This window comes from Myxocyprinus asiaticus, chromosome 14 (assembly GCF_019703515.2).
Source record: "Myxocyprinus asiaticus isolate MX2 ecotype Aquarium Trade chromosome 14, UBuf_Myxa_2, whole genome shotgun sequence".
Classification (NCBI taxonomy): Eukaryota; Metazoa; Chordata; class Actinopteri; order Cypriniformes; family Catostomidae; genus Myxocyprinus; species Myxocyprinus asiaticus.
Window position 1 is genome coordinate 30,305,330 of NC_059357.1, and position 22,804 is coordinate 30,328,133.

General features: G+C 37.7%; 1 protein-coding gene across 2 annotated transcripts in view; it reads right to left on the bottom strand.

The window, feature by feature from the left end:
* LOC127452338 (protein sidekick-1-like) overlaps positions 1-11,313 on the bottom strand; it is a 522,949-nt gene extending 511,636 nt beyond the window's left edge. For both annotated transcript variants that reach the window (XM_051717752.1, XM_051717750.1), the window contains exon 1: positions 10,116-11,313. In XM_051717752.1, coding sequence (XP_051573712.1) covers positions 10,116-10,491 — 376 coding nt within the window. In that variant the 5' untranslated portion in view covers positions 10,492-11,313. The remainder of the gene's footprint in view (positions 1-10,115) is intronic.
* Positions 11,314-22,804: the final 11,491 nt, after the last annotated feature.

A 22,804-nucleotide genomic window follows, 5' to 3' on the forward strand; every position in this document is an offset into this window, starting at 1 on the left:
CTGTATGAAACAAAGCAATGTACAGTTTCTCCTGGCTCAGCTAATTATCGCTAATATGATCACACCCACCAGCAGAGCGCGCTATTCATACGGTAATGTGCTGAAGCGATCAATGCAAATGGTAAACGCTCCCAACAATGCCTTAAAAAACATCAAGTTCATCATCAGATTCATTCACTTTCCTGCGCGTTTGGAAGATGGCACGCTACACAGGTGAGGAAGCTCTACAGATGGTCCTGGATAGTGACGAAGAGTTCACATTTTCCTCAGAAGAAGAGCGAGAATCCGATGAAGAACGTTTGCATTTTGAAGAGCATCTTGATCCAGCCAAGGATACAATTTCAGATGAGTAAGTCTTTACTTACATTAGTTGACATGCTATTTTATATAAACGTACATATTTTACTAGTTGGACTATTTCCAGACTTGCCAGCCAGTATTCAAATTATTGAAATTTGATATATGTCGTAATAGGCAAGTTTTAGTTACATTTAAATGTTGTTTCGGCTAAAGCAAGTATTTAAATTGTATGCTGTATGATATAAATATGATATGTAATATGATATAAAAATAATATGAATGTTTAGATTATATTTTAACTAGTGTTTATGCTGCCTCATTACCATCAACGAAGCTTGTGCTTGCAAATATCTGTTCGGGTGTAAATGTGTAAAATGTGCTGTAAATATGCCCATATTAGAAAATCAGCATATTAGAATGATTTCTGAAGGATCATGTGACACTGAAGACTGCAGTAATGATGCTGAAAATCCAGCTTTGATCACAGGAATAAATTGCATTTTACAATATATTCAAATAGAAAATAAATTTAAATTGTAAAAATATTTCACAGTATCAATGTTTTTATTGTATTTTGGATCAAATAAATGCAGCCTTGGTGAGCAGAAGAGACTTCTTTTAAAAACATTAAAAAATCTTACCGATCTAAAACTTTTAAACGGTAGTGTAGGTCTAAAGTTTATAAGTAAAGTCTTTATGTAAAGAAAATGTATAGTCAGATTATTTTTTTTAACTTAAACTTGATTTTGTGAATAAGCTACAAACAATACATTCAATCATTAAGTCTCCTCACATTCATTCTCTCTCCGTCACATTCCTCATTGATAGGCCCAGGGAAGGGGTCTTTTTCTCCTCAGGTGTGAGTCACATCAATATTCATGATCATCCACACCTCCTCGCATATGGCCTTTCTAACACTAAAAGTGTCTTACAAAAGTTAAATGACTATATTGTTTTGTATGAATGAGTGATCAGGATGGTTTTCACATCATTTTATAGCAAAAACTATAGGCTACCAGATCCAGTTCTCAAACGTCTTGTGAACAAATGTTTAGTATGTGTTATATGGCCTTATTTTAGTGACTTAAAATTTTTGTTTTTTCAAAAACCACGCATAAACGTTATTTTCTCAAAAATACAAACATGTACATACATGTTGCTCACATATTATTGTAGCCCAGTTTGTGCTGAATACAGTGTTATCAGACTTTAGCCATTAATATGTTTTTAAGCAACTGAAAAAAGTACAAATGTCAAGGCATGTCAAAACTTCTCCAGGGTCCAAAACACCCTCAGACCCCAGTGGGTTAAGCTAACAGAAATGCACTAAAAGCCATAAAACCTAGACTTGAGCATGTTCTGCATAACATAAAAGGCTAATACTATGACTGAATGTTTTGAGAATTTAAAAAATAATTTTTATTTTCCTGTATTTAAAAACCCATTGATTCCAGATTGCTATGACATACCCTAACAACACTGACAGCAAAATGATTTAAAATCTTGTTAATAGTGTTGAGGTTTTCTATCAAGTATCAATCATTCAAGTGCTTAATCTGTCTTTCATTTATCTATAAAGAGAAAACAACCCCATGCATGGATTTTTTCTCAAAATTCTTGGGCTAATTGTATTAGGATTCTTTTTACAGTGCTCAACAATAACGATGGCCGGCCCACTAGCCCGGGACAGTGTATGAGAGTGTCAGGCCAGTTAATGGAACGATCACTTGCCCTATTGGGCCAGTGCTGCATTGTCACTCAATTCTAACATTTGTTGATCTTGTTTTTATGGCTTGCAAAAAAAGGTTTAAAAGCCAAGAAACATTTAGATTTTCTGTGATTAATTGAACATTGTTGCAAATTCTGCTGATTTAAACTTAAGCTGATTTGAAGTAGAAAAAAAGCTATCTACAGTAACTGGCTGTCATAGGTGATATTTTGTTCCGAGAATGATTATGTGATAGTAATGGAAGCTCAGTAAGAATGAGTTGAACATTACAAACCAATCAGTTATGTTTTGCATTGAATACAAAAAATAGAGGTCAAGCGATAGTGGATTTTGCCGATACCTATAACTAAGGTGGTGGAAAAGGCCGACAACTGATTGATCGGCCGAAAGTTTTAAAAAATCTATTTATAGAATGTACAAAAATTCAAAAATCTTAGTCTTTGCTAACTATAACAGGCACAGACATAGACCCTACAAGAGTACAAAATACATTTAAAAAAAATCCCAGATGTAGTTTATTGTTCAAATAAAATCCCAATAATAACCAGAAAAATGAATTTACTATTGAATATTAAATAACCATAAAATTTGGGACCTGGGTAGCTCAGCGAGTAAAGACACTGACTACCACCCCTGGAGTCGCGAGTTCGAATCCAGGGCGTGCTGAGTGACTCCAGTCAGGTCTCCTAAACAACCAAATTGGCCCGGTTGCTAGGGAGGGTAGAGTCGCATGGGGTAACCTCCTCGTGGTCGCTATGATGTGGTTCGCTCTCGGTGGGGCACGTGGTGAGTAGTGCGTGGATGCCGTGGTGGATGGCGTGAAGCATCCACACGTGCTATGTCTCCGCGGTAACGCGCTCAACAAGCCACGTGATAAGATGCGCGGGTTAACGGTCTCAGAAGTGGAGGCAACTGAGATTTGTCCTCCACCACCACAGATCAAATTGGGAATTGGGCATTCCAAATTGGGGAGAAAAAGGGGAGAACATTTATTAAAAAATAAAAATAATCATAAAATTTAATTAATTTTGATTTGATGCATAATGTCGGGACTTTTAACTATAAACAAGCCCGAAACACACCGGGGACTCTTATTTTAAAATGACGGAGTCTCTGTTACAATGCTCTATTTTTAACTTTTTACCAAATTAAGCCTTTTATAGCCTATATATTCACCAGATGAAGAGCTTTGCATATAAATACACTGGAGGCCAAAAGTTTGGAATAATGTACAGATTTTGCTCTTATGGAAAGAAATTGGAACTTTTATTCACCAATGTGGCATTCAACTGATCACAAAGTATAGTCAGGACATCAATAACGTGAAAAATTACTATTACAATTTGAAAAAAATTACTACTTCATAAACTACTTTAAAGAGTTCTCATCAAAAAAATCTTCCATGTGCAGCAATGACAGCTTTGCAGATCCTTGGCATTCTAGCTGTCAGTTTGTCCAGATACTCAGGTGACATTTCACCCCACACTTCCTGTAGCACTTGCCATAGATGTGGCTGTCTTGTCGGGCACTTCTCACGCACCTTACAGTCTGGCTGATCCCACAAAAGCTCAATGGGGTTAATATCCATAACACTCTTTTCCAATTATCTGTTGTCCAATGTCTGTGTTTCAAAAGCGGCTTTTTCTTTGCAATTCTTCCCATAAGGCCTGCACTCCTGAGTCTTCTCTTTACTGTTGTACATGAAACTGGTGTTGAGCGGGTAGAATTCAATGAAGCTGTCAGCTGAGGACATGTGAGGCATCTATTTCTCAAACTAGAGACTCTGATGTACTTATCCTCTGGTTTAGTTGTACATCTGGCCTTCCACATCTCTTTCTGTCCTTGTCAGAGCAGTTGTCCTTTGTCTTTGAAGACTGTAGTGTACACCTTTGTATGAAATCTTCAGTTTTTTGGCAATTTCAAGCATTGTATAGCCTTCATTCCTCAAAACAATGATTGACTGACAAGTTTCTAGAGAAAGCTGTTTCTTTTTTGCCATTTTTGACCTAATATTGACCTTAAGACATGGCAGTCTATTGCATACTGTGGCAACTCAAAAACAAACACAAAGACAATGTTAAGCTTCATTTAATGAACCAAATACTGTAGCTTTCAGCAGTGTTTGATATAATGGCAAGTGATTTTCAAGTACCAAATTAGCAATTTAGCATGATTACTCATGGATAAGGTGTTGGAGTGATGGCTGCTGGAAATGGGGCCTGACTAGATTTGATCAAAAATGACTTTTTTGAAATAGTGATGGTGCTGTTTTTTACATCAGTAATGTCCTGACTATACTTTGTGATCAGTTGAATGCCACTTTGGTGAATTAAAGTACCAATTTCCTTCCGAAAGAGCAAAATCTGTACATTATGCCAAACTTCTGGCCGCCAGTGTATTTCACCAGATGAGGCTTAATAAGGAATAAGGTTTATTATTATTCACAAGATATTGTCAAGTTAGAGACACGATGTATGTTCTGACGGGGGACGTTGCCATATAGTCACATTTTTCTTCAATTTAGAACACTTGATTATCAAATCAAAATAACAAAATATGCAGTGGAGTGAATATAACTGAATATTGTCAATGACGAAAGATTTAAATACAGCAAATCCCAACATGATTGGGTTTTTTTTTACGCTGTTAAATACTGTTGAATCATGCCGTTCTAACTGAAGAATCCTCCAGTGCTGGCCACAGAGGAACAAGAAGAAATAATTAAAACTATCGTCAACTATCTGCGTAGATTTTTTCAGATAAAAAGTAAATATCGGCACAGATTAATCGGTAAAACTGATATATCGGTCAGTCTACCTCTAGCAGAAAACCCAGTATTTATTGGAAAAATATTTTATTTCTGCCAGATTTACACATAAAAATTACACTGCCAAAAACAATATGTATAATTTTTTGTGATGGGGCCAGTGACAACATTGGCATGGCAAGTACAAATCTGAACTACTGAAAAAATGCTTAAAGCTGAAGTGTGTAGTTTTTTCTGTGTTATAAATATAATTCTCTATAAATATTAACTATAAATATATTATAAACTATAAATATGTAACAGGTAAAGGTTGGGCAAGGAGGAGGCGGGAACCAGCTGAACAGTCAACATAAAAGTTTAATGAAAAACTCAACATAAAACCAACATAAACAAACACAGACACACATGCAACGTGGCCACGTGCGTCTCTCTCTCTTGAACCAATGTCTCCGACTGCCCCTTATCTTGCTCTCCCGCTTATCAGCTGATTCAGCGCCGGCCGTGCTCCATCACAAAATACTTTCTCTTTATTCCAGCTTAATATGCAGAGACAACTGTAAGTAAGCCATTTGTAGGTTCATTTTCTCAAAAACTGTAAACACTGTGTCCCTTTAGCACCATAAACATTCCGCTGTTTGTTTTAAGTGACCCATCCATACCAACAAAATAACATTGACCAATGGTGTGAATTGGGGGCGGGACTATCTGTTTGTTCGATCAACAGCACACAAACAAATGTAAATTGCAATTCTGTTCGATGACGCTAGTGACACAGAAATTACACACTTCAGCTTTAAGCCCTGTTTTAGATTCATTAGGCTAAGTGTACTTTCAGTCTGCTAAATGTTTTTCCATGAGGAGTTTGTGTATTTTAGGTCTGATTTGGAGTGTCAAATCCGGTCACAGAAATTAATTCACTTCCCAATTAGCTGGAAATGCAATCAAAATTTTGAGCAATACAATCAAGAAGGTAAAATATCATCTAATTTTGCCTCACCTAACTCCAAGAAAAACAATGCAAAATTTCATTAACCTTTTAGGAAACAACGAATGTGATTATTAACCTTTCTTTAAAGGTGCTATATGTAAGATTGACAACAAGCGTTTGAAATGGGTACTGCAGTCCAAATTCAAAATATTGGAGAGTTGTCTGCCCCGCCACAGACTTGAAGCTCATGCAGGTTGCCAGAATGTTGACATGCAAATTAACCAAGTCAGCATCCGTTTTAAAGGATTTAAGCTGTCTCCATCTTCAAAAGGCATCTTCAATATTTATCCTTGTTTTACTACGCCTCTGGTCATGGTGGTTTTTAGAGGAATGGCGAGGCTTTTTAGGTCAGGTGGAATCTGTTATCTCTGATCCAGTTCGTTTGCTGGCTTCCATGGCTGCAGCACGTAGTGTTGTTTGCCTGCAAACTTGTTCAAATCTGGCAACCCAGCGGTGTCAAAATACTATTGGTGAGTGGGTAGTGGGCGGGATCACACAGGCCAAAACATAAACAGAAATTCCAGCCCGGAATGGAAACTTCAAAGTAGAATATACTGGCTGTAGCATTGTTACAGGAGAAGCCAGTATTTCAACTTGGCATGTTTCCAAATTCTCTAATGACATATTATGGTAATTTTATGATTTTGTACAGTAAAAATATTACATATAGCACCTTTAAAGAAGCATGAGAATTTTTGTTAAGCACCACTGACAAAATTCATCATTCCGGGGAGCTGTCCTCATCGTTTTAATTTAGAGGAAAGGAGGCAATTTTTCAACTTTGACATAAATTACTGTGGTATCCTTCACCTGGATGAGCTGGCAGCATTGCACAGCTGTGGAATCAATGGCTGCTCATGCATTGCATGTACTGTTTACATAAATGATTTGTGTACAAATCAATAATCAAAATGATGGCGGTCAAGAAATCACATGGAGCTGCAGTGCAGTAATTTGTGCTATTGCTTAGTTTTCTGACAAAACTTGCAATTTTAAAAGCAGATACTTCTGATACAGAAGTATACTTTATTTATTTTTTTGCAGTAGCTGATTGCAGAGATGGAGAGGGAATGAAATATAAAATTTGACAAAATTGAGAACTATGAGTAGTGTGGATTTGTCTGTTGGCACCGCTAAAAGATGATATACAGCACATGAAGCTCAGGCCCGTAGAAGAAACTACTGTACATTTACCTGCACAATGCTCTGGCACAAACATCATTAGCCCAGAGACCTTTCTAGAAGCACAGCAGAGGATAGTGCACCTGCTACTGCTTGACAAACTCCCTCTCTGCCCGGGTGTTTGGTTTTAAGGGCACTGTGGTCTTCTGCCAGACCCAAGCAGCCAGAAAATTCAGCTGCCAGCAGAAGTTTATGATTTGAGACAAATATAAACACCTGCAGAAGGCTAGATTTGCCAGTTTTTGTTTGTTACATTAAAATGAGAATGAAGTGCAATTTTTTACTTTAATTGGCAGCTTTTTTATTTGAACATAACCTGTGACCAAATACTTCCTGTTCCAACTTTTGGCTAAAATAAAATAAAAATTACAGCAGTTTTGAAATCTTTATACAAAGGTGAAGTGTGTAATTTTTGTCTGCCACTAGCGACAAAAATACTGATTTTTACTGAAACATTTCCCCATCTGCCACTAGCCAGTCAAAGAGCCCCAAATTCAACCCATTGGTTGAACCAATGGGTTGCTGTGTCGGGCTAGTCGGAATGCTGAAATTGCTTTTTTATGGTCAGAATTGCATATTTATGGTTGTCTCTCCATGTAAAAAGGGGTAGTTCATCCAAAAATGAAAATTCTCTCATCATTTACCCATCCTCATGTCATCCCAGATGTGTATGACTTTCTTTCTTGTGCTGAACACAAACAAAGATTTTTAGAAGAATATCTCAGCTCTGTAGGTCCCTACAATGCAAGTAAATGGTGGCCAGAACTTTGAAGGCAAAAAAGCACATAAAAACAGCATAAAAGTCATCCATACAACTCCAGTGGTTAAATCCATCTTCAGAAGTAATATGTTATGTGTGGGTGAGAAACAGATCAATATTTATGTCCTTTTTTACTATAAATCTCCACTTTCACATTCTTCTTCTTTTGGTTTTGGTGATTTGCATTTTTTGTGCATATCGCCACCTACTGGGCAGGGAGGATAATTTAAAGTAAAAAGGGACTTTAATATTGATCTGTTTCTCACCCAAACCTATCAAATCACTTCTGAAGAAATGGATTTAACCACTGGAGTCGTATGGATTACTTTTATGCTGCATTCATGTGCTTTTTGTAGCTTCAAAGTTCTGGACACCATTCACTTACATTGTATGGACCTACAGAGCAGCAACATTCTTTTAAAAATCTTTGTTTGTGTTCAGCATAAGACAGAAAGTCAGAGGATGGCATGAGGGTGAGTAAATGATGAGAGAATTTTCATTTTTGGGTGAACTATCCCTTTAACGTGCTATAGGACAACATATTTTAACATCGAAAAATTCCACACTTCTCTTTTATAGATCCAAGTTGAATGAAACAAAGGTTAAAATGTCAACCTCATCTCTATATGCTCACTCTGACAATACTGTTGGCTCCTCAATTCAGATCAATATATCTAACCCATTCCCAGAACAGTGCTGGGAGCTCTCCAAACATCAAAAGACCTTGACACAGGACTAAGGAACTGGCTGACACTGCATGCACCTCTGCAACTTTGCTGAACCTTTCGAAATTAAATAAAGAATATAAAGTTTGAAGCATGCAATAAAACTGTGACTGTAAGTTACATTAACTACATGACACCACAAAAAGATGGCTATGTCTGCTTTATCACTTATAGGCTCATACTGTATATGGTCTATGCGTCCTCTTAAGGGAGCCTTCAAAGTACTACTTCCTTAAACTCAAAAGTTAATCAGTAATCCCAGCTGTGGATAGTGGAGACTTTGGAGCGCAGCTTTGCCACCATTCATGATACGTACAAATAAAATATCCGTCATTTCCTGTCTCTTTCAGAACGGCATAAATATATAAGTTATTTAGACTTAAGATCATCACTAAATATGAGAGGAATTCCTACAGAGTACCTTAAATTAACACATTTTCACACCCCAATGACAGGGCTTTATCTCAATTGAGTGTTTGTCTTAAGGTAGCTGTGCAGGAAGGGACATAAAACTCCATACGCAAAACAGAACCTCACACTAGAGTATCTAGGATAGCGATGTAGCCGAGTGAATGTGACCAGTGAAAACTGGTCGTGTTTTATGTTGCCTTGACAAGGCAATTTTTTGGCATCTAAATGCAGGTTTTAGGCTTTTTCTATAAATGTATGTCTCTATCTTGTCAGTGGCTGGTTAAAACACCTTCAAATCCCTGTTTGAGAACCTTTTTTGAAAAGAAAATCACTGCAACAAATTTTCCGGTGCCTTCAAAAATTCAAATTGAACATTTCAAGTGGCAAAAACACATGGATTGTGGGTGGAAAGAGCTTAAAGCAGGATGAGGTTTTCTATTCACAAGCATCATAGTAGCTTTTTTGGCCCATCTATCCTTTTGATTACAGTTCAAAAATTACTCTAATCTGAGGGATTATAAATATCCATTTTAATGAACCATACTGTTTTGATTATGTCTTAATATAATAATTTGACAGAGAAATAAAACAGCCCATTATTAATAATCCTGCATGGCTGATCATTTCTATTATATCCTACAATATCTAAAAAAATAATTGGGGCCAATTCTTATGTAAAATATGGAACTGTTACTGTACATCTGCCCTAAGAGAACATGTTTTGTGCTTACCTCCATCATCGCAATTGAAGTTCCTTTGCAAAAGCATTATAAGAAACATGCTCATTACAAAGCTCTTTTTAAAATACATCAGCACCAACAAGTAAGTTTCATTTCTCAGCATGCCAACTGTTACACTTGTCCCAAGGCGCCTCACCACACATATGCATGCATGATATTCCCTCTAGAGAGAACGGTGCCCAAAAGATGCATATGCCATCTGTGACCATGCATGCAGTCTGACCTAATGACTCCACTTTTGTTCACGTCCAGAGATCTCAGCTCAACTGTCTGTTGCATGAACAGACACATATTTTCAATTGCCATTATTATTTAAATCAAGTCTGGGAGCCAGTACACCAGTACAGCGGTCAAATAATCATGCAAATGCAAATGCACCATTTGTAATCTTCAACATGGCAGCAATTAGGTTGATTTATAGTATTCAAACCACGCGTATAAGATATGATTCTTTTTATGCATGATCTGAATGGAACTCATCATAGAGCACATAAGGGGTATTTTTACTCTTACCTTGTGCGACTGCTCTCAACACGTGCACGTGCATGCAGAAAAACGCCCACCAACTCCAAGTGCCCAACGTAAACTTTCTCTTTCCATTCCAGCTGACTTTTCCCTCGGACAAACTTGTAAAAATCTTTGAAGCAGTGCTCTTATTCTCATGCATGATGGCATTCTTGTCCACACGAGTGAAAGCAGGTGTTGAGTAAGTGTTGGCTCCGGCTTCACAGCTTTTCCAGAGAAAGCGAGAGGAGCTGTTGCCTCCTGAGTGAACACTGTCCTCCTCCACGCGATCCACGTCACTGTTTGGTCTTCCAGCTCTGTGTGCTTTAGGCAGACCTGTGGATTTTCGCTCTGTAGATTTGGAATCAGATCCCCTCGCGCCCATCACGTAGTCTCGAGCTGTGATACTACGCCACTTCTGCGCTGTTCGTGTATCGCGTGCGCTTCGTTCAGCTGGTCGCAACTTATTCACGTGAACTTTTATCAAAACTGATAGTTAGATGAAAAAATGCATTTCGTCCAGCGGCAAATTCCCCGTGATTTTTGTGAATAACGTGCTTCTATGCAGTTTATGCGCGTGATGCCCGGGAAGTCGCGCGGTCAAAGCAGACACGTCATAATGGGTTTATAAATGTGTTTTAAGCCTACTTGTAATTATATATTTACACGTTAGATTGATAACAACAGTTAACAGAACCCCGTTAGTCTTTCTTGCGATATAAAGTCAATATAAAGTTATGTAGTCTCGTAAATATTATTAAGCTCACTTTAAAAGATGCATCCCCAAAGTCTCGTGTGAAATGCGTTTAAATTCGCAGGATCCTCTCATCTGAGTTTGCAGGTCCAGTTTCATGCAGCGCTCATCCTCCTGGTTGCTGTTATTTCAACATGTTTAAGGGACTGAAACCAAGCAAGCAGTTATAACCTATAACTATCAACCACTAATCGATGGTATACTAACTGTAAATGATGCTCCAGACGGTTGCAGTATATACAGCCACGTAAACAGACACTAAGTGTATGCGTTCTAATATGACCTTTCTCAATTTCAGTCAGTTCCGAATGTAAATTTGAGTTTAAAAATAAATAAATTACATATAGTGTGGTATCCCAGGTGCTCCGCCTTTCTTTTCAAAAGCCCTGCAACAATATGCTAATGCAACAAGCGGCTGTTCAGTCAGTACGAGTGAGCAGAGCTCCGGTTGAAAGCGAACTGAAGCGAGTGAAATGTAGCATACAGCAGGTCCAGCGCACTTACAGCAACTTCCATTGAGAGCAGCAGCCTCTCTCTCTCTCTCTGTCTCTCTCTCTCTCTCTCCTCCGCCCCACTGAAGACTCATTGGTTGCTGCTACTGGAGGCAATTATATCGTGTACTGTATACTTATAAACAATCTCCGATATTCTTTGTATCTCTTATTGCACTTTCTGTGTAGTCTTCATTCAACGGGTGTCATACTTTTTTGTTCATGTCAAAGTACACAGTATATAGTATAGGCTATACTTATGTAATATTTCTCTGTACAACATGTAATAAATGTAATTTTGTAGAGCTGCTTGTAAATATACTTTGCTATCATTATTATTAATTTTATTACTTAATTATTAATTAATTACTGTTATAATTAATTAACTATTATTACCATTATAATTCAGTTATTTACATGTAATATGTGTAGCACTCCCTTAAAAAATGCTAGTTTCTGTCAAAATAACATGTTTACTAGTTACTGCAGTAAAACTCTGGTACATAATGTCAAAACAATGTAAAAAGAGGTCGTAATCATAAATAGGATTTAATGCACCTACTAAAGTCAGTTTTATGGTTCAGTTCAGATAAAAATCACTCTTAGAGGGAACAGCTGTGAGTTTACACTTTTTACAGTGTAACTTTTGTATAAGCCACCACTTTCATAAAAAAGAAGAAAAAAAAAAAAGAAAGAAAATTAAAGGAATATTCCGGGTTACAAGTTGAGCTCAATCCACATCATTTGTGGCATAATGTTGATTACCACAAAAAATATTTTGACTCATCCCTCCTTTTCTTTAAAAAAAAAAAAAAAAAAAAAAAAGAAAAAATAGAGGTTACAGTGAGGTATTTACAATGGAAGTGAATGGGGCCAATTTTTAGAGAGTTTAAAGGCAGAAAATGTGAAGCGTATAGTTTTATAAAAGCACTTACATTAATCCTTCTGTTAAAACTCGTGTATTATTTGAGCTGAAAAGATCTTTATACCATCGTTTTCATGGTCATTTTAAGGTTTATGCCATTATGTTGTCATGGCAACAAAGTTGTACATTTGGATTAACTATATATAGAAAAGGTTAGAAAGTGATTTTATGTCTTGTGGCTACACTTTTAAAACAGTGAGTATTTTAACGTTTACATATGGGCCCCATTCACTTCTATTGTAAGTGCCTCACCGGAACCAAGATTTTAGCTTTTTTTATATATTTATTTATTTTATTTTTTTAAAAGAAAAGGGACCTGTCTAAAATTATTTTTTGTGGTAATCAACATTATGCCACAAATGCTGACGATTGAGCTTAAGTATTAATCATTTAAGCAAAAGCACAGAAGGTTTCTGAACAGTTCTTACTCTACACACCAAAAAAAAAAAAAGAAATGTGGTAACATCTAAATTAACTGGTTTCATTCAATTCAAAAATATTGTTTACCATCATTGAATCAACCTGAATACATTAGGTTACACCAATAAAACTGGTTTTAAGGGTTATATCAGGTAAAAATAGCTCCTTAAGGTTACAATTGTAGGTTAACACTTTTTACAGTGTATTTGATGGATATCCCATATTAATTTAATATGGCTTTTTACAATAGTTACTATAGTATTTAGGCAGAAAAAAAAATGTTGATCATGGTGGATTTTTAAATAGATTTTATTATACAGTGTTGCCTAAACTGGCTATTGATCATGACGTTTTATCTCAGATAGTAGTTTACCTCTTACCTCTCTCATTCACAGACTGTTGTGTTGTTATTTCCTCTATTATCTGAATAAGTCATCTCACACACTTCCTGGTTGTTTATGTTAATTAGTTAATATGACTCGTGCTGTGTAAATATGTGTGAATCAGCTCTCTGTTCCACACAGATAAATAACTTGGCTTAGCCTCACTGTAAAAAAAAAAGAAAAGAAAAAAGAACTTGAAGTAGTTGAAGTTCACAATGTTACATTTATAAGCTAGGAAGAATCATAGAGTAGTGTACTGTTTTTAAAGGAGATAACAGCAGATTCTCTGCATCCCCACTGAAGATAAAAGCATCCTGACAAGACCGCTGGACCTGTAAAAATATACTCTAACCTCTTCAGTTATTCACTGAAGTGTTAAACTGTATGTCACACTTCAAAAGCCATTCATAAAATATGAAACATAAGTCAAATGTACAATACAGTTATGACATTATATTATTATGTATGATTAGCCTCAGCGCTGCTCTTGAAAATGTCATATTAGTAAGAATAGATTATAGAGCAAGCTTTACATGAATGTAAAAAAAAAAAAAAAAAAAGGTACCTACCACTTGTTTGGGTTGTGACATATCTCTTAATATGTATAGGTGGCTGTCATTTGTTTCATTCTGTACTGTCATGTTCTTATATAAATTTGTTGTGAAATATTAATGGTACTTGCTAAGGCAAGCAAAGCAAGTCTCACTATAACTATTGCTCATACTTGGGCTTTGAACAAAGTCCTAACCTAACGCATTTAGGGACCAAAATAGAGAGACTTGGAGGTGGGTTATTTTGACTTGTACAAGTAAGCACCAAACATTCAGAACACCCTAGCAACCACCCAGAACATGCTAGCAACCAAATAGTAGCATGCTAAAAACCATTCATAACACCTTAGCAACACCTGATCAACAATCATAACAACATTGAGGTTTCTTTTGTATAAGCAAGCACCACTTACATTTTCTTCAGAAAATCAAAAATCTAGAGAGAAATGTTGCATATTGTGGCAGGGAGGAGGGCAGGGCCTGGTCGTGATGCTGCACACCCAGCCCCTAATCAGTCTAATCAAGCCCGGTGGCAGGAGGTGGCAAGGAGGTGGCAGTTCGAGCCGGTTATATTGTCAAGCCGGTTCTCGCCTCCTCCTTTCCATTGAACTTTGTTACACATATTGTGCTTAATATCGTAATGCTTACAGCTTTAAACCCAAACCTTTAGCTTAATGCTTTTTAATTAAGACTTTAAATGCCACATATAAGCCACCTGAAATGTCTCATTGTGTCTAGACGTTACCTGAGGTCTTTAATTGCTCGGGTCAGTGCAATAATTAATTCTGAGAGAGATATTTATGAGCGAAAAAAATGCTAAAGCAAAATAATTACTAAGAAAGTTTCTTTGACATCACAGCAGGAAATAAACTCTTCATGAATGTTCCATTAATGCAATAAAAATAATCAGCACCAGCTCTTTCATACCAAACAAGCATTCCTTTCATCTTTATTGTGTTAACAAATTTGAGGAAGAGCATTTATGTCAGTGTATCTTTGTAAATGAAGCTCTCATTGTTTACCTGAGTTGTAACTGTCAAACTCAGAAATTCCGGGAGGATGTTTGATGAGGCTGTTTAGTCAGGGTTATTCATCAGCTTGCTGTGGCAATCCATGTGATTCATTTCCTTTGATTTTTCATAATCAAAGAGGCCTATGATGGATTTTAGACAGATTATTGCATGTTTGTTGCTGCACCCTACTGGAGGTGTATGTTGTTTTGCAATCTGCTGTTTCAGTTTTTCTGATAAGCGATGATGCATATGGCGAGCTGCTCAGCATAAATGTCTCTGCATCTGTCTATTTCCGAGCCGTGTCTACGTGGAAAACAATGCTGAGACAAAGCCAGCAACAGCAGGGGCTGTTTACGTCATGCTTTTCAAATCTAGTTCATCTTTCCAGTCAATAAATAGTGTAATCTGTTTGCCTAAAATGGCCTGTCTCATATGCTAGAATGATGGAGTTTACTTAGACCCGTAGAAAAGGGCCGCAATGGTCAAAAATGTCCACGTAGCTCATGTTTAAACAGATAAACAATTAAAAATAACCAGGGCAGCATTTCCTAAAGCACTGTAGGCCTAAGTAGATCATAGAAACCATTGGCACCAATGGTCTCTACGATCAACTTAAGCTTGCGATGCTTTTGGGAAATGCAGCCCAGGTCTCATGAGAAGACATAATTATAGCAAGAGATGGCGAAATCGTAAGAAATGGCTTGACACAAAAACGTACAACTTTTACTGCAATAGAGCAAAAATATATAAACCAACGAACAAGGTTAGTAAGATTTTTCCCAAGTTTAACCCCTAACCTAAACCTAACTATAAAGTCTAACCAAAACCCTAAACTCAACTATGATTTTAATAGGAAAATAACTTTTATGTACCACAGAAGAAGGAAAATATCGGGGTTTGGAACGAGACAAGGAAAGCCCTAAATATGAAATGAGAAACCAAATTTGTTCACAGATGTTCCCTTTCTTAAAATAAAGTGTTAGGACACAGTAGTCTCGCTCAAATGTAATGCCAGTATTGTATTGATTTGAAATTCTGTTTGCTGATTGGATCGTCTTAATTAAAATAAAAATCATACCTTGTCATACAAGCCAAGTCATACGTTCACTTACGATTTCGCCACCTCGTATTTTAATTATTCCACATTTAGTAAGACTATGTTTATTAAAATACAGTACAAATGAACTCAAGAATGCGTTCTGTGTGAGCGGCCCTTTATTGAGGTCAGCACTGTGTCGCCCCGCCCAATCCCACATTCCCTCAAGCTTGTCATAGCCCATCCCTGCTGGCCACATTCATGGTTATATCTCAGTGAGCAGAGACGTGACTCAGAGCAAACTGGCCTACCTCTCTTCACCGGCGGCCAATAAATAATTTTGTCCTCTTATCTTAGGCCCAGCCATTAGGGGGGCACAATCAGATGAAAAGGAGACATGAACCATGTAGTGCATGTGTGGCCATGGGGGTTTGTTGCCACGATGCTGGGGGTGGAGGTGTTGGATTTCAGTGAAATTAGATAATGCATGACCCAGCTGAAGAAGTCATGCTCCTTCTGTGAGGTACCTCAGCCCCTGTCAGATAAAGATCAATTAATGAAACTGAAGATCAGTGCAAATGTGTCTTTTTGTCAGGATGATAAATGATTGTATTATCATTGCAATCAATAATCTAGTTTGCTTAACCCTCATGATAGGGATCTGAGAGAACCCAGTGCCATTTTGATGGCTTGAAAAATATACTTCGAGGAATATTCTGGGTTCAATACAAGTTCAATACAATCAACAGCATTTGTGGCATAATATTGATTACTAAAAAAAGTAATTTTGACCCGTCCATCCTTTTCTTTAAAAAGAGCAAAAATTTGGGTTACAATGAGGCACTTACAATGGAAATGAATGGGCCAATCCGAAACGTTTAAAATACTCGTATAGCCACAAGACAAACAATTTGTGTGTTAACATGATATTAGTGTGATAAAATCGCTTAATAACCTTTTCTGTGTAAAATTAGCCGATTTTACAACTTCATTGCCATGACGATGTAATGTCAACAAACCCTAAAATGACTGTAAAAATTACAATTTAAACAACTTTACAGCTCAAATAATACACAAGTTTTAACAGAAGAATTAATGAAAGTGCTTTTATAAAATTATAAGCTTCACATTTCTGCCTTTAAACCCTCCAAAAATTGGCCCTATTCACTTTCAATGTTAGTGCCTCACTGTAACCTCCATTTTTGCTTTTTTAAAGAAAAGGCGGGATGAGTCAAAATTAATTTGTGTGGTAATCAGTATTATGCCACAAATTCTGTCGACTGAGCTTAAGTTGTATTGTACCCGGAATATTCCTTTAACATTGACAAAATTTCATTCTGTATTAAAATTTCATTATAAACAAAAGTTGATAACACATTTTAACTGTCCTCCATGAAAAATGCTACATTACTTATGTTTGGAGTCTCAGAGATCTCAGGTACATGTATAAAAAAGATTCTATGACTGGTTTAGATAATACACTCATGACTGGATTTCTATTGCATTTTTCTACAATGTTTTTTGTTTGTGGGGTCTACGGGATACTAGTCACATTTCTGAAAAGTGCATGCCTACTTTATGGCAAAATAGAGGAATACAATTTCAGTAATATCTGAATACTGGATTATGTCTGGGTCAAATTAACTTATTAAAAGTATTGGAAGATTAAAAAAAAAGAGACAATTTTCATAACTACTCATTATGTTTACACATTGGGGTCTCTGGGACAAAAGGAGATTTTAGGCAGAATGATAGCCTTTTTGGTGAACTAGCCCTAGATAGACTTTATTAATCTATATCTGCTAAAAACATACAATTGATATTTCTGATTGGTTCCTCAAGAGCCTCAGGGTTAAAAGGAAAAGTATTATATTTTGATTAAATGATGTGCTTGCACTGCCTTGAGCTATGAAAGTACTTGCATATTGCATATTTTCCTATTTTGTCACACAGTCATAATTGCAAGAATGATGTCCTTTGAGAGCAATCTTTAAGGAAATGGAAACTGCAATGCTTTGTTGTATCTGTTTTGTTTGAAACAAACTGGGGAACCCTAAACAAGTCTGCATTCGTCTGTTGCCTTGATAAACAGCCTCTATTACTCATTATGAGCCTTGACTGACTGTCTCCTTGCCAACACTCAGTGTGGCTCATAACAAACCAAGCAGATGCAGAGAATCCTTCATCATTCAAGGGAGAAACACACTACGGTGAGTTACAGCACAATCTGGATGATGGTACAAACTTCTCTATATAAGCACCAGCAAGCCTAGCTTATGCATGCTGGTTATTAAATAAATACTTTATGCAAATGTGTGTGGGTGTATCTGACACCTTATATGGATAACCTTGAAAAACAGAGAAGTTTATTACAGTCTGACACAACCTAGATGTCAGTGTAGTTTAAATGTGTGAGTGCTGTTTGGTGTGTAATCATCAAGTCGTGGTTTATAGCACGTATGTGTGGGAGTGAGTGCAGCCGACTGTCATGAGATAAAATGCTATATCAATAAAGCCTCATGCTGATGGCTTGCAGATGCATAAAAACTAATGAGTCCTTATGCATCTAAGCCTCGTTTTACTGGTTGACATACAGTACTGTAAGCTCAGGCCTGGCTCCATGGGGGCCCCATCCAAACACGAGCCTGTCTCAGTCCAATACCACACCCACCCCCTGCCCACCATGACTGTCACCTGGCCTGTCACTGTACTACAACAGCCGTATTTACCTTTGCCCCACAACTCCCACCCCATACATACAATATGAGGGAAAGCAGATGATGACAGAGTTGTCATTTTTTGGTTGAAAGATACTTTTAATGAGATTACATGCACATTTAAGCAAAAACGGATAATTACACGTATGGCCACATATGTTGAATATGATTATGTCACATAAATCGTGGCACCTTTTCTAAGGCAGCAAGCCTGTGAAAGTGCCTAACAAGCCATTACGGTGCAATGTTGAGTAAAGCACAGCACAACAGTGCCCTCTTTGGCACAGTGAATAAACTGTAGCCATGTTTTCAATGAATGCATGTCTATGGAGGGCATTGGTGTGAATGTGATATTCTCATATGCAGTATATCTGCTCTACCCCATGAAAAACATTATTCACCTTGTCCAAGGTGTACACTAGTCTGGGCACCAGTAGCAGTAGTGTTCGGTAGACTAAGACAGGTCATTTTAAACCCATTCTTGGCACAAAAATGAATACAACCTCTGATCTGTCTTTATTAATTTCTTTGTAGAATTATTAGCTCTCTTCTATGATAAGTTGCAGTGTATTCGTTTTTACTGATTGAAAGGCATTCTTTATATCTGCTGTCCCCTTGTGAATGCGTGTGGAAGCAGTGCACATTTAAATTCTACTATGGGATTTGTCGGAAGCTCCCGGGAACCTCTCTGAACTCATTTTCAGTTATGAATAAGCGAACAAGTGTTGAATAAAATTCTTGTTGGTTTACTCGGATGTGGAGTCTTGTTATGCCTTGCCACCCTGATGGAGGTCACACAGGATGTTTCACTATGATAAAATGAATCCACCCATTCCAATTCATGCACAATCTCCCCGTATGATTAGAATTGAACTGCTGGTTCAACAAAGGCCATAATCCAATCAAAGGGGCCAACAGGCTGGCAGCCCACTTTGCAGGAAGTATGTGTGCATTAGATGAGTGTGAATCTGAGTGACCTGAATGTTGCCGTAGGGACGCACAGAAGTCACCCTGATGGTTTCATTTACCTCAGATAAAATGTATCAACTGCACATTTCAGTTTGCTGTCCTGGGGATTAGGATTTATCAGGGAAGGCACTTGAAAATGTAATTAATTCAGCAAAGAATGCCCTCAAATAACATTTGACCTGAAATTGTAGCAGGAAATGTTTGTCCCCCTGCTGTCACTCTACTGTGCCTGCCTGTATTGTGTTATTGTGTCTATGTTCAGTCCTTCAAACATGAAATGCATCAACAATGAATGTGAGAGTCTGTCCTGTCTCTTCCCACTACGTAAACCTTAGACAGCAGTCGGAATGGAAATATGTTCTTCATGGTCACAATTCATATCGAGTTTATATACAAATCCTGTAGCTTCCTTGTGAGCTTAAGAGAACATGATTTTTTACGCGTAACAAGGGTTTGAAGATGAAGGCCACATCAGTTCGGCAGATAAAGGATGTCATTAATAATTCACATCCGGAAACTCATTCTGACACCTAATAGCTTAAAGGGATAGTTTACCCAAAAATGAAAAATGATCTTATCATTTAGACCTAATCACCCTCATGCCATCCCAGATGTGTATGACTTTCTTTCTTCTACTGAACACAAATGAAGAATATTTTTAGAAGAATATCTCAGCTCTGTCGGTCCATACACTGCAAGTGAATGGTGACCAAAATTTTGAAGCTCCAAAAATCACATAAAGGCAGCATAAAAGTAATCCATACGACTCCAGTGGTTAAATCCAATATCTTCAGAAGCGATATGATAAGTGTTTTTTAATTTTTTTTACTATAAATCTCCACTTTCACTTTCACTTGCATATTCTATCACATTTTGAAAGTGAAAATGGAGATTTATAGTAAAAAAGGTCTTAAATATTGATCTGTTTCTCACCCACACCTATCATATCACTTCTGAAGATATGGATTTAACCACTGGAGTCTTATGGATTACTTTTATGTGGCCTTTATATGCTTTTTATTGCTTCAAAGTTCTGGTCACCATTCACTTGCATTGTATGCTGAGTAAGCTGAGATATTTTAAAAATCTTTGTTTGTGTTCTGCAGAAGGAAGTAAGTCAAACATCTGTGATGGCATGAGGGGTGAGTAAATGATGAGAGAATTTTCATACTTGGGTGAACTATCCTTTAAAACAGGGGTGTCAAACTCAGTTCCTGGAGGGCCGCAGCCCTGCAGAGTTTAGTTCCAGCCCTGCTCCAAAATGCCTCCTTGTAATCTTCAAGCACTCCTGAAGACCTTGATTAGCTGCTTCAGGTGTGTTTAATTAGGGTTGGAGCAAAATTCTGCTGGACTGTGGCCCTCCAGGAACCGAGTTTGACTCCCCTGCTTTAAAGAGATTAATTAACCTAAAACCGAAAAGTCTTCATTTACTTACACTCATGTCATTCCAAAACTGCATGACTTTCTTTCTCCCATGCAACACAAAAGATGTTTGACATTGAGATATTTGTCAGAATGGACAAGCTGCTTTTTTATTTCCATACAATGGAGGTGAATAGTGACCATGGCTGTCAGTCATGATTTTAAAGGCATTAATGTACTTCTGGAGAACGCTGTGCTAGTCAAGCAAATCCCATTGAGATAAACGTGAATGCTACGTGATAGCATTCTCCAGGTTTTTTAGAGCTCTTTGGTTAACAACCGCTCCAATGATGATGCCATTGCACTTACACTACACACTGCTCTCTCCCACCTGGAAAAAAGGAGCACATATGTGAGAATGCTGTTTGTAGACTACAGCTCAGCATTCAACACCATTAGTGCCCTCCAAGCTTGATGTGAAACTCCGGGCTCTGAACTTAAACAGCTCGCTGTGCAGCTGGATCCTGGACTTCCTGTCAAGCAGACGCCAGGTGGTCAGAATGGTCAGTAACATCTCCTCACCACTGACCCTCAACACTGGAGCCCTGCAGGGTTGTGTTCTCAGCCCACTCCTGTATTCCCTGTACACGCATGACTGTGTGGCAACACACAGCTCCGATGCCATCATCAAGTTCGCTGATGATACGACGGTGGTAGGTCTGATCACTGACAATGATGAAACAGCCTACAGAGAGGAGGTGCACAACCTCTCCCTCAGCGTCAGCAAGACCAAGGAGCTTGTGGTGGACTTCAGGAAAAAAGACAGAGAACACAGCCCCATCACCATCAATGGAGCACCGGTGGTGAGTGTCAGCAGCTTCAAGTTCCTCGGTGTCCACATCACTGAGGAACTTACATGGTCCGTCCACACAGAGGCCATTGTGAAGAAGGCTCACCAGCGCCTCTTCTTCCTGAGACAGCTGAGGAAGTTTGAAATGAACCGCCACATCCTCACACGGTTCTACACCAGCACTGTAGAGAGCATCCTGACTGGCTGCATCATTACCTGGTACAGCAACAGCACCGCCCTCAACCTCAAAGCCCTGCAAAGAGTGGTGCAAACAGCCAGACACATCAAGGCGATGTATGAAAAAGCTCGGAGAATCATCAGAGACTCCAGCCACCCTAGCCATGGGCTGCTCTCACTGCTACCATCAGGCAGGCGGTATCGCAGCATCAGGACAGGCACCAGCCAACTCCATGACAGCTTCTTCCCCCAAGCGATCGGACTTTTTAACTCTTGATCTCTCACGATCAATATACATCAGTACTGCACTTTATTAATCTCACACTGGACTGTCATAAATTATATTTATCTTAACACACTGGCAACTGACTATCAACTGAATGTCAATACAACACTATACAACCTACTGTATATTTTATATATACTATATATACTATTTTTATTGTATACTGTGTATTCTATATTGTGTGTATGTGTATTCTATATTGTGTGTATTGTATACTGTACATTGTATATTATTATTTGTATATTGTGCTGTGTGTAATTATGTGTATATTAGATATGTCAATTGTGTTGTGTAAATCTGATATTTATTGTAAATTGGTATGTCTCATCACTGTCATGACTGCTATGTTGCTCGGAACTGCACCCAAGACTTTCACCCACTATTGCACTTGTGTATATGGTTGAGTGACAATAAAGTGATTTGATTTGGACAAGAGAACTTGTGTTGTTTGCAGTGCTTAACAGTGCAAGGTCTTGTGTGAACATGTAAACCACTGTGAACGTGCTTCTTTCACGGCACTTATGAAAATGCAATGGACGTCAAGATTTTTGATGAAAAATGACTCAAATTTCAGGTTGTTTCTCACCAAACCCTATATTGTATGTCTTCAGAAGACTTGGAATATAAAACATGAGCTGTATGGACTACATTTGTGATTCATTTGCATTCTTTTTAAAGCTTGAAAGTGAATCACTATCCAATAGGTATTTGTCATTGTGTTTTTGCTGCCTTCTTGGCCAGATCACTCTTGCAAAAGAGATTTT